The sequence below is a fragment of the Mirounga leonina genome, unplaced genomic scaffold, assembly GCF_011800145.1.
Source record: "Mirounga leonina isolate KUSES-001 unplaced genomic scaffold, KU_Mleo_1.0 Mir_418, whole genome shotgun sequence".
In the NCBI taxonomy this organism is placed as follows: Eukaryota; Metazoa; Chordata; class Mammalia; order Carnivora; family Phocidae; genus Mirounga; species Mirounga leonina.
Window position 1 is genome coordinate 5,503,196 of NW_023270739.1, and position 16,531 is coordinate 5,519,726.

At 55.2% G+C, this 16,531-nt stretch overlaps 1 protein-coding gene across 1 annotated transcript in view; it reads right to left on the bottom strand.

The window, feature by feature from the left end:
* Positions 1-16,299, bottom strand: part of FAM83F (family with sequence similarity 83 member F) — a 33,898-nt gene extending 17,599 nt beyond the window's left edge. The window contains exon 1 of the mRNA XM_034987257.1: positions 15,805-16,299. Coding sequence (XP_034843148.1) covers positions 15,805-16,299 — 495 coding nt within the window. The remainder of the gene's footprint in view (positions 1-15,804) is intronic.
* Between the last annotated feature and the right edge of the window lie 232 nt (positions 16,300-16,531).

Sequence of the window (16,531 nt, forward strand, 5' to 3'; positions counted from 1 at the left end):
CAAAGCAGGCGGCCAGAGCAGTTCGGGGTAGTGAGTACAATGGGGTTGGGCTGGGTCATGGAGGGTTTTAACTGGACGCTTCGGGCTCCACTGCATCAGAGCACACCCTCCTCTCCATCTCACCGGGCTTCTGATACCTTCCCTCCCAAGTGCTGTCTGAGGCCAGAGGCCATTGTTTGCTCATTTCCAAACTCTCTACGGTGTCCAGGTCAGAGTCAACTCTCAGTGTATTGCCAGGGCGTGCTCAACTGGCTTTCAAGGCACTTCTGGATTCACACTCTTGCTTCCCTTTCACAACTGCAAAACCAAGCAGGGAGCTGGCCACCCTCACCCCTACCCAACCCCACCTGGTGGAGGATGTGATGGGAAAACGGATCGAGAGCCGGAGGGAGAGATGAGTCCCGAGGGCCCCGCTTCCAGGAGGCTTGGTCTGCGGCACTCTGGCGAGAGCCAGCCATCTATGTCACTACCAATTAAACAGTGAAATATCTGTAGTAGGAAGACAAATCAATTGCTCTCTGACTCCTACAATCTCGTTGTGGAGGAGAAGTGATAATTACCCTCAGCTTTGGTCTCTGGAGGGCACTGCTTGACATTCAGCTCCGCAGCTTCAGCCCCAGGAAAACCAGCTCCCCTGCTCCCTCCGCCCGTGGTGTTCAATGTGCCATGTGATCCTCCACCCCAAACCCAACTTCGAGACTCCCGGTGCAAACGGGAAATGGGGTTTGAAAAGAAGGACGTCACAGGCTCAGAACCCGGGGAGACAGATTTTGTCAGCAGAGAAAAGTCACCCCCTCCCAGCAATAGGCTCCCAGTGTCCTTTACCTGGTTACCCACTGATGTGCAGCCCCCGGGGGGAGAGGTTAATTCGAGGCAGCAGGAGTTTTTAGAAGCTGTGGCCCGCATCATGCTGCAATGCTTCTCATCAGGTGTTTGGTTAGCTTAACATCTCCTCCTCTGATATCCTGCCTCGGCGTAGGGGTGGGGGGGGGGGGGCAGCGGGGCAGGGGAGGGTTAGGAAGCCTCAGAACTCCCCTCTATCTGTCATTTACCTTTAATTACACAGCCAGCTTTTCAGATTTTCTGTCTGGATTCCTTAATTGCCATTAGATAGCAAAATGACCAAAGGATTCCCACCTTCCCCCTGCACTCCAAGGCAGCTCTGCTCAAGACTGCTGGGGACCAGCACCCCGGTGTGTTTGGATGACCCAGACTAGACATGGGGTGTGGATCTCACCGGCCTGCCCCACAGGCACTTCCAAAATCAATATCCTCTTGGTCACCCTGGCCAGAAGCCCTAGTCTACTGGCCTCCTCCTACTCCCCCACTAACATCTGATTGGTCGCTGAGCCCAGCGGGTCCTACCTGCTCCGTGCACCTTCTGTGGGTCAATTCCTTCCTACTCCCACTGTATTGCTGCTTTCACTCAGGCCCCCTCATTTCTTACTGAACTCCTGGAATAGCTTCCTAACTAGTCTCTCCTACTAGTCTTCTCCACAGCAGTGATCCCCGCAGACAACAGCCTCATGAACCAGGGGGGTCCCGGGGCCCTCAAGAGAGGTCCAAACTCCTTAGCTTGGCATTTGAAGGGACTTCTGATTGGTCCCTTTCTGCCTCTCCAGCTTCATCTTGGGCCATATCACCTCGGTCCCTTGCATTCAGCCGTGCAGAATGAGCTACCATTGCCCTAACACAGGGTTTCTCGACTGTGGCCCTGCTGACATCTGGGGGAGAGTACTTCTTTGCTGTGGGGGGCTGTCCTGTGCAGGCTACTTAGCAGCATGGCAGTAGCATCAGTCCGAGTGGTGACAACCAAAAATGTCTGTAGACACGATTGATAAATGTCTCCTGGGGGCAAAACCGCACCCCCCCCCAATCCCTTTGAGAACCTCTACACACATCAGGTGGTTTTCAGTCCTTTTGGTCCTACTCCTTCCATACCCCGGTGAGATTCCTGTGCAGCTTTCAAGCTCAGCCAAGAATTTTCTGAACTCTTCCCTACCCCTACGCAGCAGTACTCGCCGCTCCCTGCTTCCTGCCCACGTCGTATTCCAGGCAAGTGCGAGGTCCTTGACACTGCATTGTGAGTAACAATCTGCTGATCAGCACTGTCCCTCCCTGGGCTGTGGGCTCCTGGATGGCAGGGACCATGTGATTCGTCTCAGTCTCCACCCTCAGGGGACATCTCTACACAAAATCAGTTCCCTGTGTTTGCAGAATGAATGTCTGCATGTTGTATTTGTGGGGTGCAGTTGTAGCTTTGTAGTTATCTTTTATTTCATTAATGACAAGGCACTGAGGTGGAGAAAAAAAATAATACCAAGCAAGATTCCTGGTTAGATCGTCTTGCTGGAAGGCAAGAGTTAAAGCTCTTCCTCAAGGGTTCACAGAAGGGAAAAGAAGTTGGGGCCTTTTCGGACTGCCACCTGAGTGACAGCTCAAAAGTCTGGTCTCTCTGCCTCTGTCCTACGCACCCAAGATCTTAAAGGAGCTGCCAGGCTCACGTGAGGACAGTACTTAACCAACGTACATCAGGCCGGGAGGCCGGGCTGCCGGCAGTATGTACAGCAAGCACCTCGGCGAAGAGCCCATCCTCCCTGCGATGGGATGCAAGGCATGAAGTGGAGCACAGGCTGCATGTCAGCCCCACGAAGCCCCTCGGCTGTGCCTGCATGCAGGCCACCCCTCGGCACTTAGCTCCTGCACTGGAGGGCAGGCCAGGCGCGCGGAACCCCAGAAGCAGGAGGAAACTTCACAGCTGGAGCCCAGCTCCAGGGTTAACTTACTCTGTTGGGCAGAGGTGGGACTAAAGCCTGAGCTTCTGACCGCAGTCTGGAGCTTCCCCAGAACACCCACCTATCACCCCCCCCAGGTGATGGGGACAGGGCAGCTCTGGGCACAGATCTACTCTGGCGAGGCCCCCAGTCTGCTCTGGTCACACAAAACCAGGCTACTCCGGTGGAACAGGACAATACCGCGCTCTCCTTCACGGCTTTGCCCAGCGCCCTGCTGACGTGGAGCGGCGAGCACCGGGGCGGGTGGGGCTGCCCTTGCTGGCAAAGATCCGTGCCCTTCTCGCTCTGCTCCATGGTGGGGAAAAGCAAGAGGCCACAGGCCGAGCCTGTTCATCGCAGGGCTGCTGGCGGACAGTCACCTCTTTCTGGAGAGGAAGGGACGGAAGCCCACTAAGGTACAGCCCTTCAAGGAAAGCCCACCAGTTCCTGCATCCCGCTGATTACATACGTGAGCCTGGGGCCCAACCTTCACCTCCCAGGGCTGTTCCAAGGCTCAGAGGAGGTCATGCTCATGAAATCCCCTGAAAAAGCTGTACGGTTATAGGGGGTCATTAAAGTGACCCCTTAATGGGTGAATGAGGCTAACTCCCCCCACCGGAAGCCCTAAGGTTCCTCGGGGTAGGGAGGGCGGCAGCTGGCCATCTATCTGGCAGCCCAGGCAGTCCGTTTGTCTGGGACCAGAGAGCAGTCCTTCCCTTTCCCATGGAGGGTACTGCTGCGTCAGCCAGCCAGGAGTCTCCCCTTCTCTTGCCAGCGAGGGCTCAAGGTCTACAGGGCAGTGGTTGTCAAACTTCAGTGTATAAAGAATCATCTGGGGTGGGTGGGGGGTGGGGGCGTGCCTGCTGAACTGCAGATTCAAGGGTCCTATCTGCAGAGATTCTGATCCAGCAGGTCCTTAACGAACGCACTTTAGCAACACCCTTCCCCCCAGGTGATCTGAATGCAGGTGGCGGATGGGTCTCACACTTTGAGTCCTGACTGGTGTTTGCACGAGAATACACTCTCTGGAAGCAGGCAGTCTTACTGGTTGTATGGCCTTGAGTGAGTCATTTCATCTCAGGCCCGGTTTCCTCAAAGGAGGAGAGTTGTTCCGGGTTTTAAGCGAGGTAATGCAGGCGGTGCAAGAGCTCAGGGCTTGGCCTGGTGTGAGCCGCGGGTACAGGCTGGTGCTGTCTTCTCAGAGACTGAAAGCAGAACGAGGGGGCCATCACTTTGGAGGAGGGGCGACAGAGAAAGAGAGCCAGGGAGGGGGTGCCAAGCTCCCAGGGAGCCGGCTGCTGGGAGCCGCCCGCAGGCTCAGACATCCAGGTGGAGATGTTTTTCCTTTGTTCAATACCATGCCCAGCAGGCCCAGCCTGGGGTGGTGATTAAAGCCTAGACAACACTACATTTACGGAAAGGTCAGAACTTGAACTAATTGAGGGGAAGGGCAGCTCAATTAAATGAAGAGTCTGCACGATGCACCGTTCCTCGAGCGATGCCCGGGGTCTCTACGTGCCTGCCGAGCAGCCAGAACGCAGGAAGCCCACGGCTTCCGGAGTAGTGGGGACCTCGGCGTGGCCCCAGGAACCCCACCGGCACAGCTCCTAGTGGAGCCCAGCGAGGGGCTGCTGGAGGATGGAGACAGCTCATCTCGGGGGTGGGGGCGCTCGGCGCTCGGGGCACACCGGACTTCCTTCTGTCATCAAGGCGCCCTCTGAATTATCACCGATCCCGCACAGGTAGGGTGTGAACAACTGAATAAGAAAGCTTTCCCTGTCTGCTCCCCGCGAGAGCCAACGGGGGAGGTCTGCACAGCCCCCCGCTCCGGGGAGGACACCCACGGAATACCGCCTGGCCCTGCCCCCACCCCCTTCGCAACGTCCCACCCTGGGCTCCAGATTCATTCTGCTAAAGCCCCAGTCCAAGCGCCTAGTGCAGTGGGGAAAGCAGACTTCGGAGTCAGGGATCCCACGCTGGCGGGAAGACCTCTGAATTCTGCCTGTAAAGTGAAGCTGCCTCGTGGTTCTGTGAGGAAGCACAGAAATGCGGTGGTTCCTCCACAGAACCGGGTATGGGGCTGCCCCCCGATGGCCAGGCTCTGCCCTTTCTCCTTGACGGTGCCTGGCACACAGGAGGGGCTCAGCGGTAGCTGGACGGGAGACCAGCTCACGCAGTCCCAACTGCTAGGAGTGAGTTGGACAGTTAGGTAGTCAGGGTCAGGGTCCCTAACAAGAAAAGATGGAGTCAGGACAGCTAAGGTAAAACAGCGCTGACATCCTGTTCTGCAGCTTAGACAGGACCCGCCCTCACATTCTGCTTTGCAGCCTTTGCAGAAGTGACTTCTGCAAAACATCCTAAAATAAGACAATTAACCACAAAGCATTTGTCACCATCATGGGCAAGGGGCAGTTAAGACATAAGCCCCCAGATGTCAGCCAAAAAAAAAGACCATCAGCGTGTAGACATGAACCTAATAGGTAGACAGATACGTGACCAAAGCCCTGATTGGCATGACTCAGCACAGCCTGTTTGCTTAAGATAGTTCCGCAAGAGAGCTCATAAAACCCTAAACTTAGAAACTCCAAGGGCAACCCTCTCCGGCCCCCCTCCCTCTCGGGGAGCTTTATACTATCACTCAATAAACTTTGCCTTGCTGCCCACCACTCTTCGTCTGGTCTACCTCTTCATTCTTCAAAGCGGTGTGACCAAGAGCCACGGGCACTAAAGGCAGAGAAATCCTGCAACACAATCATTCTCCCTCTTGGCAGTTGGACCCAGCAACACAACCCTGAACATGTCATTCCCCTGCTCAAACACTCTGGCCCCAGGCTGCCCACAGAATCGAGCCTTTCACCCAACTGAAGACCCTCTATATGTTTCCAACCCACTCTCCCCCCGACAATAAATTCACATCACATGAAATCACTCAATGTTCTCCAAACACACCAGCAGTCCCCCCACCCCAACACACACACCTTGTGTCCTAAGTCATGCTGCCACCACCCTATCCCCGTGGTGACGGGAATGCCCTTTCTCCAGCGTTATTTCATTCTTCCCAGAGGCTGTCCCAGGATCATTCTTTGTCCCCAGCCCTGAGGGCGGTGTGTGCCCTTCCCAGGATGCTTGTCTGCTCAGGCCTGTGTCTGTCCTGAGCCCCGGGGGGCGGGGACAGAGACCTGTCATTCCCTCCTATCCAGAGCCTGATGCGCAGGAAATGTTCTAAGAAGACCTCCGCAGTAGGGGACTTCCCTCGGGATGCTGAGGAAACTGTCTGGACCACAGCCCCGCCCACCAAGAGGGCAGAGCCAAGACCTGTGGAGTCCTGTTCTCCGCCTGGAGGCCAAGTTGCCCCCATCCCACCAGCAGGGCATCTGTGCTTTGTCAGCAGAGGCTTCCCAGCTGTCTATAGCCCTGTTACATTGTTTCAAGCTCACTAATTAGACATCATTAAACACTAGGCTCCGTGATGCGCTAGCAGCCACGGGAGCCCAATTCCGCCCAGCCAGGCTGCTTCCTCTCCCGACTGCTTGGCCTCTGGGCCAGGCTCTGCTCCTGAGCCTGCAGGTCATGTCTCCCTGCTGTGCGGTGCCGGGACTCATTCCCGGTTGATCTGACCCTAGGAGGCTGTCTCCCTCTTGACACCCATACCCCAAACTAGGCTGATGAAGGGGACAACATAAAGGAGACCAGGCTGGCTCTCCAGAGAAAGAGAACAGACTGTACCTATGTGAGCAAGGTCAACTAATTCAGCCGTGAAGAACCATATGTGACCCACTAGGGAGTAAGCAAAGCAATTCTTTTTAAGATCCGAGGCCAGCTTTTCCGTGCCCCACGGCGGGCTTCTGGGATGACTTCCCTGCACTAAGTTGGTGTTAATTAGTGAAAATTATCTAATGCAAGCTCATTTTAACATTAGCTTAAAGCTAAACATAATTAGGAAGATAAATCAGCTGCCAAAAAAAAAAATCCGATGAAGATACACAGATGATTTTTAGGATCAGCTGCTGGTCTGGGTTACTGGCCTGGCGTTCTGAGCACTAGACAATACATGGGCAGAGCAAGGCAGGACTCAGAAAGTACCTGCTGAGGTATTTCTGGATTGATCCACCAGGGCAAGACAACTGGGGCTGGAAGTTTACCTGGGAGGTTTTAAGAAGCAGAAAGGACAACTTTGTGGTCACTGCCAAGTGATGCTATCTGGGAGAGCTTCCCCAGAGAGGAGAGTGCAGGGAGGGGTGCGCTTGGGGAAGGTGGCCCAGAGGGTGTTGGGGTGCAAGGAATAAAGTGAATCTGTGCACTCCCTGGCCTCGGCCTTGTACAGCCCTGCCCTCTGCCCGCCCTCCTTCCACATTGGCTGCTTCAGCTGTCCATTCCTGGGAGGCCTCTGCCAGCCCCATACTCCGTGGGAATCAGACTCTGTTCCATCCAGCTCCACTGGTTACCAGCGGTGTGACCTTGCTCCCTCTAAACCTGTTTCCTCATCTGTAAAATGGAAAGTTGCTGGCTTGCTGTGAAAATTTAATGAAATAAATTTTCATTTAGGACCAGCACTTGCATGTCTGGCATTGGAGTGTTGTTCATGAACAGCCATCGACCTCCTCCCCCAAATGCCCTGTGGTTTCTTTTCTTTTTACCCCCATTAAAATCTGGTCAGGGCCCACATTTTATTCCGCTGTATATTTCTCGAACCTGGCACATAATAGGTCCCCAATAACATGCTGAATGAATGAACAAATGTGTGGAAGCTCCAGGCAGTCTGGGAACCCTCAGGGGAAGGGGGGGCGGAGTTAAGAACACTCATAGTCTGTCCTCAGAGACCCACCAAAAAGTAAAGAACCCTGGTCCCTGCCACCGCCCCAAGCATTTGCAGAGTTACTGCTAGAAAAGCGAACAAAAAGAATATCCAGAGCCGGCCATATACCCAGGCAGCACTCCGCAGAGCCCCACAGAATGAGGACCACCATACAAGCTATACCGGGATGAGCTTACAGATTCTTGGAAACTTGGTCCAGAGAGACTAATAATTAGAAAAGCCATAGGCTCCACTCCGGGGCTAAGATTATGGGATCATTAGCAAATCCACAGACTCCACGGATTTCAGAGAAGCAAAAACAAAACTGGGGAGGGCAGCAGCTGCCCCTAAAGCTGACCGGTCACGCACCTGGGGTGGTGAGGTGTGGTGGGGGAAGGACCTAGCAGGGATCGCTAGAGTGACTCAGGGAGGTGGGGCTTGCTCAGGACAGTGCCAGGAGCGCAGGCAGGCAGGCAGGCAGCCAGGACCCACCCTGGCTCAATTGTTCTCTGCCCTGCTCCCCACCTCCCCCCCGTCCAGATTGGAATACTGCCCGAGAACAGGCTCTGCCTTGTGCACTCTGAGAAAAGGGAGGTGGATCTGGTCACCAGCCAAGGGGAGGCAGCATCCTAGGGGCTGACAATATGGAAGGATTAGGGTTGGCGGCTGGGAATCCCATCAAGGTCTCAGCTTGTCCGTGAGGTCACACGCCCCAGGGCGGCCAGAAAATGGCCATTAAGAGGACAACGTTCGGTCCCTGGAAGCTACCTACACCCAGTTTCCAGATGATACCCACCCCAACGTCTCCAAGTAGAGAGAATCTTCTCACCCATTCGGCACAGATCAGAGCAGCTAGCTGCCGGGTCCTCGTCTGTCTCCAAACTCGTCTGTGAGCTTCCCAGAGCCTGGCTGGCAGCAAATACACTTTGTTTCCGTAAGTTTCAGAGGAAGAGGTGGCCCCAGAAGGCAATCCCCAAGGGTAATGGCATTTGTCGCAGAGGCACACAAGCCTTGAACTCAAACCTGGGTGGAATCCCAGCTAGCCTCTTCCGAGTTCTATGACCTTGTACTTTCCCGAGCCTCTGGGAAAATGCTGAAGATTGGATTAATTAAAGGAAATAGGGTAGCACCCATCTTTCAACAATGTTAGCCCCTCTTCATAGAAATCCCTTTTATCTGCATATGTTACTCATCTTTTTCAAAGTGCTATCTCCTAGTCTTGCTTTAGAGCCTCAGAGCAGACTTGTGAAAGTAAGCAAGAAGGTAAGAATTATCCCCACTTACAGATGCAGAGATGGAGGCCTGGCAAGGTCAAATGATTTGCCCAAGGTCACCAAGTGGGCGAGCAGAGAGACAACCTGAGCAAGAATGAGGACACCCAGGCTCCCGGCTCCCAACTGTGTACTTCCGTTGGCAGTGGCCTGGTCTCCTGAGACCACAGCCCAACAAACCCGGATCTGCCCCCCACAAAACCAAGAGAAAGTCATGAAGAAATCACCCCTTTATTGAGGCCCATCTTTGATGTTTGAATGCCCTGGGAAACAACCATCCTCAGAGTTTCAGGGACCCAAAGTGTCAGATTTCAGAGGAACCAAGCATAGGCCTCCTCCTCCTCCAAAGAGAGAAACACGGTCGGCCCCACTGTACCCCACTGCCCAACTATGAAAGCTTTAGTTCCTGAGGAATATTTCCAGACTGCCCTCAGGCTCTTTGGGCTGGGCCTTGCAGCCAGTCAGGCCCTTCTGGATGATAGCACCAGGGGAACACCCTCGGGGATGCCCAGTTTAGGAACTGGGGCACCTCTGTGCCTTCCTGTCTTGTCTCTGCCCACAGCAGATCCTAGAGAAGACCTTCGGCTGAGGATTCAGAGGCCACCGCCCTGCAGACGGTGGAGCAGGCAGGCAGCCACTCTAACAGCCACCTCCAAATCAAGGCCGACAGGTAAATGCGGTGGTGGTGGTGGGGCAGCAGGCAGCTGGTCCTCTCTCACTCTAAGGAGGAAAAAGGACGTACACCTGCACAGGGCCCCCAGCAATGAGAAGTGACTCCTAACGCCCCTAATTCATCTCCTGGCTGCAGCAGCCCCACTTCCTGGGAGGAAATTCGGCCACACTTCCCTCCCCTGCTCTGAGAGAGGACAGAGAAGGCAGCGGTTACTTTCCAGAACAATTGACATTTGTGGTATCCTTAGCTTTCCCACGTAGTTTCCTCCTTGTTTCTCAAAACCGTCCAGAAATCTAGGTCCCATTTTGCAGGTCAGGAGCCTCACAGAAGGAAGTGCTTCACCCAAAGGAACACAGCTAGTGAGTGGCCAGATCTGGACAGAAACCATGACCTTTCAATTTAAAGGTCTTTCAAGGCCTGTCCTTGACCTTGACATGAAGCTGGGTCTCCACTGCTCAGAAATTCTGGCTCCTGGGATCAGTGATTGAGTATAAAGGAGAGACGCTCAGAAGCCAACAGCCAAAGAGCTCGAGGCTCGGCAGGGGCGCCGCCAGGACAGGCTGGGGCGAGATCCCGGAAGGGCTGGCAAGCACTCAGTCCCTGGAGCTGCAGCTGCACCATTACGCACCAGCCTCAATGGGACAGAGACTCTGGAACTGCCCTGGGACTGGTCGTTTGGAAGGAGAATGTTCATCTGGTCACTGGACAGATAGTTCGAGGTTACTGTGTGCTAAGCACTTTAGTAGAAAACAGACATATAAAACACACCCCTGCTCTTAAGTAGCCTAATAGTCTTCTAAACCATTGTTAGAATACAGTGTTAGAATACAGTGATGGGATCAAGGTCCCTTTGATCTGAATCAAAGTCCGTGCGGGACGGTTACTGGTGCAGGGAAGAAGGGTTTGGTGGATCAGACTTTTTTTTGTTTTTTGTATCTGCCACATGTCAATATCTCAATGCTCAGCATGGGGCTCGGCACAGAGACCGTGCTCAGTACTATCTGCTGGGTGTCCTTGAATGAGGGGAGCGCTGACTGAGGCTAATAGGGGAAGACAGTGGACTCTCTTCACTGGCAAACACTGCCACCTGCAAGGTGAGTCTCCTGGCATCGTGAGCCAGAGACTCCAAGACTTTGCCATACCCCCTGGGCCCATGTTCCCAGCTGTTCACCCCCATCAACTGCCCAGACCTCTAACCAAGCTGCTAACCTGGCAAACCATGCCTCCTGCTCTGGTGCTTTTCCCCAAATCCTTCTGTCCCCCCCTGCCCCCCCCCCCCACTTTACAGCTTTCTTTTCTCTGCTGCCGGACAGTTTGTTACAATGGGGATTAAAGGGGTCCCCTGGGTAATGTGCAGTTCAATGGGGGACTTCTCCAGATACTTGCGTCTCTAGAGGGATGGAGAGGCGGATGGCCAATGGGAGACAGTTTCCAACCATTTATGCAAATCACTGACTGCCTGTGACCGTGGGGGGGGGGGGGCTGCAAAGGAGACTCAGAGGAGTAAGGTGGAGTCTCACTCTTCCAAAACTACCAGTCCCTGAGGATAAAAGTCCCTGGCTCTCCCAAAGCGAGCTGTGTGCCAGGCACACAGGTGAACGAACAAGGAGCCACGTCTGACAGTAAAAAGGTCACTTTAGTTTGCTTTTGAGAGCATGCGTGGTGGGGGGGGGAGCTGCAGGGAGGGGCAGAGGGAGGGAGAGAATCCTAAGCAGGCTCCACGCCCAGTGGGAAGCCCCACGTGGGGCTCGATCTCATGAGCCTGAGATCACGACCTGAGCTGAAATCAAGAGTCAGACGCTTAACTGACTGAGCTGCCCAGGTTGCCCCCAAAATGGTCATTTTTGAATTGAAAACTTGATAAAGTAACAAGGAAGAGGCAGCGCCTGGCCCGGGCCCTGAAAGAAAGGAGACAAAGCCACAGGCAGGGGAGGGGTAGGGCCAGGCCTGCTACCCACGCTGCTCTGTCCCCCATCAACCAGGCAGGTCTCCACTGCAACAGGAATGAAGAGCTCCTGGTTCATCAAAGCTGCCTAGTCCACCAGTCTCTCTCTTGGGTTGTGTTTGTAATCTTCGTGGGGTCATTGGTGATTCTGACCAGGAACCTGGGGAGGCTGTATAATCTTGTCCTTGGTCTAAAGACAAACCATTTCACCCCTTCGGACCTCAGAGGACTCTGAAGAAATGAAGATAATACTCTGCCTCACATGGTGATTGAGGCTCAAAGGACACGGGGCGGCCTGCGGTAGGCAGTGCAGTGCATTTGGTGTGGGGCCCAGGAGAGCAGGGCCAAGGGTCAGGCTTTGAGGTAGGGAGCCAGTAAGTTTTCTATTCTATAGGCAACCTCTCTAAACCCACACAGGAGCCTCAAAAGCAGAAGCACAAGGGAGCCTGGGTGCAAAGATGGGTGGAGGCTCTGCCCTCCTGCTGTGCTCGGACACGCTCATAGCCAGATCCTCAGTGTCAAAGGGCCTTCCCTAACCTGGTCGGCGTCAATGTCCCTGCAGCCACGCCCTCTGGCAGGCCTTCGCACACTGTATTCTAACACTGTATTCTAACAATGGTTTAGAAGACTATTAGGCTACTTAAGAGCAGGGTGTGTTTTACATGTCTGTTTTCTACTAAAGTGCTTAGCACGCAGTAACCTCAAACTATCTGTCCAGTGACCAGATGAACATTCTCCTTCCAAACGACCAGCCCATCCAAACTGCAGCTGATGGGTCCTCTCCTTCTGCTCTGTGCGTGAGAACCCAAAGCTTCCCAGTCTACATGTGATCTCACTTGAAGTCGTCCCCCCCCACCCCGCCCCCCGCCGGGCCCTCTGCGGTTACAATGATCTCAGCAGCCCAGGCAGCAGCCCCCTCCCCGGGTCATCTCTGTCAGCGTGAGACAGGCCAGGGACTCACTGCTCGGTCCCCGAAGACACCTTTTCTGCCTGCAGGTGAAGCAACGTCCGTCATTCAGTGACACTGAAATAGGGGGAAAGGCAGCAGGAAAAAACCGCGCCCCACAAGTAAACACGGCCAGTCAGTGAGCACAGCCGCAAGGGCCTTCGGCCGTCTGCAGAGGCCCTGCCGATGACCTGACTGCCCGCCTCCAGGGCCTTCCTCCCAGGCCACCAGCTCCCACCTCCACACCCGCTGCTGGCTGGTTTCCTCACTGCCCTCTGCCTCCCCCCACCCCCAATCCGATTTTCAAAGTGTCCCCCGAGTTAGGCTCCGCTCTCTGGATCCCTGAGGTTCGAAGCCCCCCTGGTCTGTGGCAGTGGGTAAGCCCCGGCCACTCCCCTGAGTCTTAGTGTCCTGTTTGTCACTCAGGAATAAAAATGACAGCACCTCATGAGGTTCTACTGAAGATGAAATGAGAAAAAATCTGAAACTCTCTGGGACACCGCTGTCTGTGCGTGTCCTGTTGCCTCCCCACGGCAGTCCCCCTCGTGGCAGCACAGAAACCACCTCACGGCTGCCCGACTCCCCCTGCAGACAAAGCAAACTCCCTCCCTCGGGGTGAAAAGGAAGGGGAAGAACCTCGAAGGCTGCTTGCCAGTTAGACAAGCTGGGGTCAGTCGGACAAGCTGGGGTCAGTCGGGGGCAGGCAGCACTCAGAAGGTATAGCCTTTACAGCAGAAGCCAGGGATCTGGGTCTTTCCATAACCAACCACATGACTTTGGGCAAGTCCCTTTCCTCCTCTGTCCCTCAGTTTCCTCACCTGTGAAACAGGTCAACCTCTCTGTCCTACCTACTTCAGGGGGGTCTCTGAGAAGAAGGTGCCGTAGAGCCTAGAGCGACAGTGAGTAAGGGTGGGGCCCAGCAGGCCTGGGAGTCCAGTGGGGCAGTGACAGGGTCAGGGGCTGCCTCTGCCAGGGGTGTGCTCACCTGCTTCTGACTCAGTTTTGGGATGCTCGCACCAAGCCCCACACAGTACTCCCCCTAGGAGAGCTCTTTCCTCCTGCCAAAGCTGCTTGCTGTTTTTTTTGTTTTGTAAAAGATTTTATTTATTTATTTTGAGAGAGAAAGAGCAGGTGCATGTGCAAGTGGAGCGGCGGGGGGTGGGGGGGTGGGGGATGGGGGGTGGGGAGGGGCACAGAGGGAGAGGGAGAAGCAGACTCCCTGCTGAGTGTGGAGCCAGATGACTCTGGGGCTCCATCCCAGGACCCTGAGCCGAAGTCAGACGCTTAACCGACTGAGCTACCCAGGCGCCCCCAAAGCTGCTTGCTGTTTTGAAGGAAAAATCTTTTGCTCCTGCTCCCAAGTTTCTTAATGGAGAAATTGCCCATTCCAGTTTCCTTCTCTTTCCCCTTTCAACCGTGCAATTCACCTCCCTCAGGAAGCCCTCCCAGATTAGGCTCAAAAAAATGCTTTTCCTTCCAGCACATGCCCCCGGTATTTGAGTTAACTGAGGGCAAAAACCACAGCTTATATCCTTCTATGGCCGGAGCCCGGCACACAGTGGGCACTCAGGAAGTAATGACTAGTTAAATATGTATATACTGGACTCGTTCACAATTGTTAAAGTTTCTGTTGTTAAATATTTAAAGAGCTAAGAACATTGCATGACACAGGAGACTCCTGACATCCCACGGGGGACTAGCAGCCCCAATGGGCAGGGGTCCTGTCTCTCCCTTTTTGTAACAGGGGCACACAACCTGTACCCCAGGTTGTGACCAGGCTAGCTCCATTCAAGGCCCTTGGGTTAGCCCTGCCGTACAACCACCAGGCAGCCACTTACTTGCTCTATGACCTTTGGCAAGTAACTGTTCTGAAACAAAAAAGGCAAATACCCATCTCGCCGAGTTGTCGTGAAAAGCAAAAGAGAAGATGAAAGTAAATTATTAGCACAGTGCCTGGCACATATGAAGTGCTAACAAATCAAGGCTTTTAGTATTGCATCATGAGACCTGACCCCTTATCCCAGCTGCACAGTATCGTCATCCTTGTCTTTTCTCCATCTCTTCTCAAATTTGCCTCTCTCTTTTGCAGAATGCAGTATACAAAGAAAGCTCAGGCAAATAAGGAGGAATTTCTTAGAGAGGCAGGGTGGAAGCATGGACAGTGAAAAGTTAATGCTTCCTCCTGGCAGCCAGTCTAGCCAACAACCTGCATCACCCCTCCCAGGAAGAGGAGCGTCACCACTGGTCTTTCTGGGTTGGTCTTCCCTCCCAGGCCACTTCAGCCTCCAGGGGTAACAGGACTCAACCACATCCACTGAGCTGAATTAGAAGGGTGAGCTCAAGCCACTCCTGTTGTATATTCTGCACCGGGCACTAAAGGCTGCTGGTGCTTCTTAACAAATCTCTGTGTGGGGGAACAAGGTTTGGCAAATAAAAATACAGAATCCTCCATTAAATTTGAACTTCAGCAAACAACAAAGAACATCTTAGTATCAGTATGCCCCATGCAATGTCTGAGGCATACTAATACTAAAAATTATTTGTTGTTTATCTGAAATTCAAATTTAACAGGATGTCCTGTTTTACCTGGAAACCCGACCCAAGGTGCCCCTAGGCAAGGGCACGGAGTAAAGATTAAATTCTTCCCCCTGCCCCACAACCTACTGGTCCACCAGTATTCTAACTAGCCACTCTGGAAACATCTCCTCCTTTCAACCCCCAAGCAGAGAGACACAGTAAGTGAGAGCTTGCCTGACCCCCAACCCCACTTGTTGAGTCCAGTGATGCGCCTTGTCAAAGTGGCCAGCACAGAGCCAGGCACATAGTAGGTGCTCAAAATACGTTTCTTCATTTAATCCAGGCTGCTTGACTTCTAGTACTGGCCCCCAAGGGGGTGTGAATGCTAGTCCCGTCTTGTCCCTGGGGGGCCTCCTAAGAACAGCATGGCTGGGGTAGGGATGGGGAAGTCCCACCACGCAGTTCCCGGGGTTGATTGAAGACCAAATGAGAAAATGGCCTGGGGTAGGTTTTGTAAACCCCTGGGCAGCACATGCGTTATTATCAAGACCTCTGAGGGGCCCATTGTACCACAAAGCCCCACAGCCCCCACTCTGCCCTACAGAGAGGAACCTGACAGGGAAAAAGCAGCACAGAGCGGAGGAAAGCCAGCCCCTCTGGACCCTGTAATAATGACAACTGTCCAGCACCTTGTGATTTGCCAAACACGTCCCCATCCATCCTCTTTAGAGGCCTCACCAGCCCCTCGGCTTAAGGGAGGGTTCTGGGCCCATTTTCCTGAGTGGTCAGGAAGTCCTGCCCCAGGCCCTGCTTCTGAGGTGGGGCCTGGTCCAAGGGGCTGCCCGGCAGTGGGGTGTCCCACCGCTGGGGGGGCGGGGCCTACCTTCTGGGCCTGTTGGATCATCTGCCTGACCACCTGCTTGAGGTGGGGCGCCTTGTCCTCCTTGGGCGGGTGCGTGAAGAGGGTGATGCGGCTCACGCCGCGGTAGACGCCCGTGTCGGTCCAGCCCAGGTCCAGCGGGGGCAGCTCGGTGTCGGAGCGGTCGGGCCAGTAGGCCAGGGACTCGCAGGGCTCGGCCGGGGCCTGCGCCGGGGCTTTCGCCTTGGCCTTGCTCTTGCCCCGGGCTGCGGCGCTGGCGGCGGCGGCGGCGTCCTCGTAGGGGCTCCAGGCGGCGCGGAGGGCCTGCTGCTCCCGGCTGGAGAGGAAGTCCCGCAGCTGCTCCTTCTTGACCAGCTCGCGGTAGGCCCGCTCGCCGCCGCCCAGCAGCGCCTCCAGCGCGGCCCGCCTCCGCTCGCAGTAGTAGAAGGCGGCCTGCGCCTCGGTCACCCTCTCGTTCACGTGCGCCTCGTCCAGGCAGCTCAGCTGCGACTCGGCCATGGCGCCGCGGCCGCCCGTCCCGGCCCCGGCCTCGGCCGCGGCCCCGGTCGCCCCGCCGCACCTGGAGCCGAGGGGCGGGGCGCCTCACCGGGCCGCGAGGTCGGCCAATCGGCGCGGGCCGGGCGCGGGCGCGGCCGTCGGGCGGGGAGGGGCGGGCCGCGCCCTCCGCCTCGGGGCGCGGGGGGGGCCTGGAGCCGAGCCGGCGGCCTGGGGTGCGGGGGTAGTTCGCGGC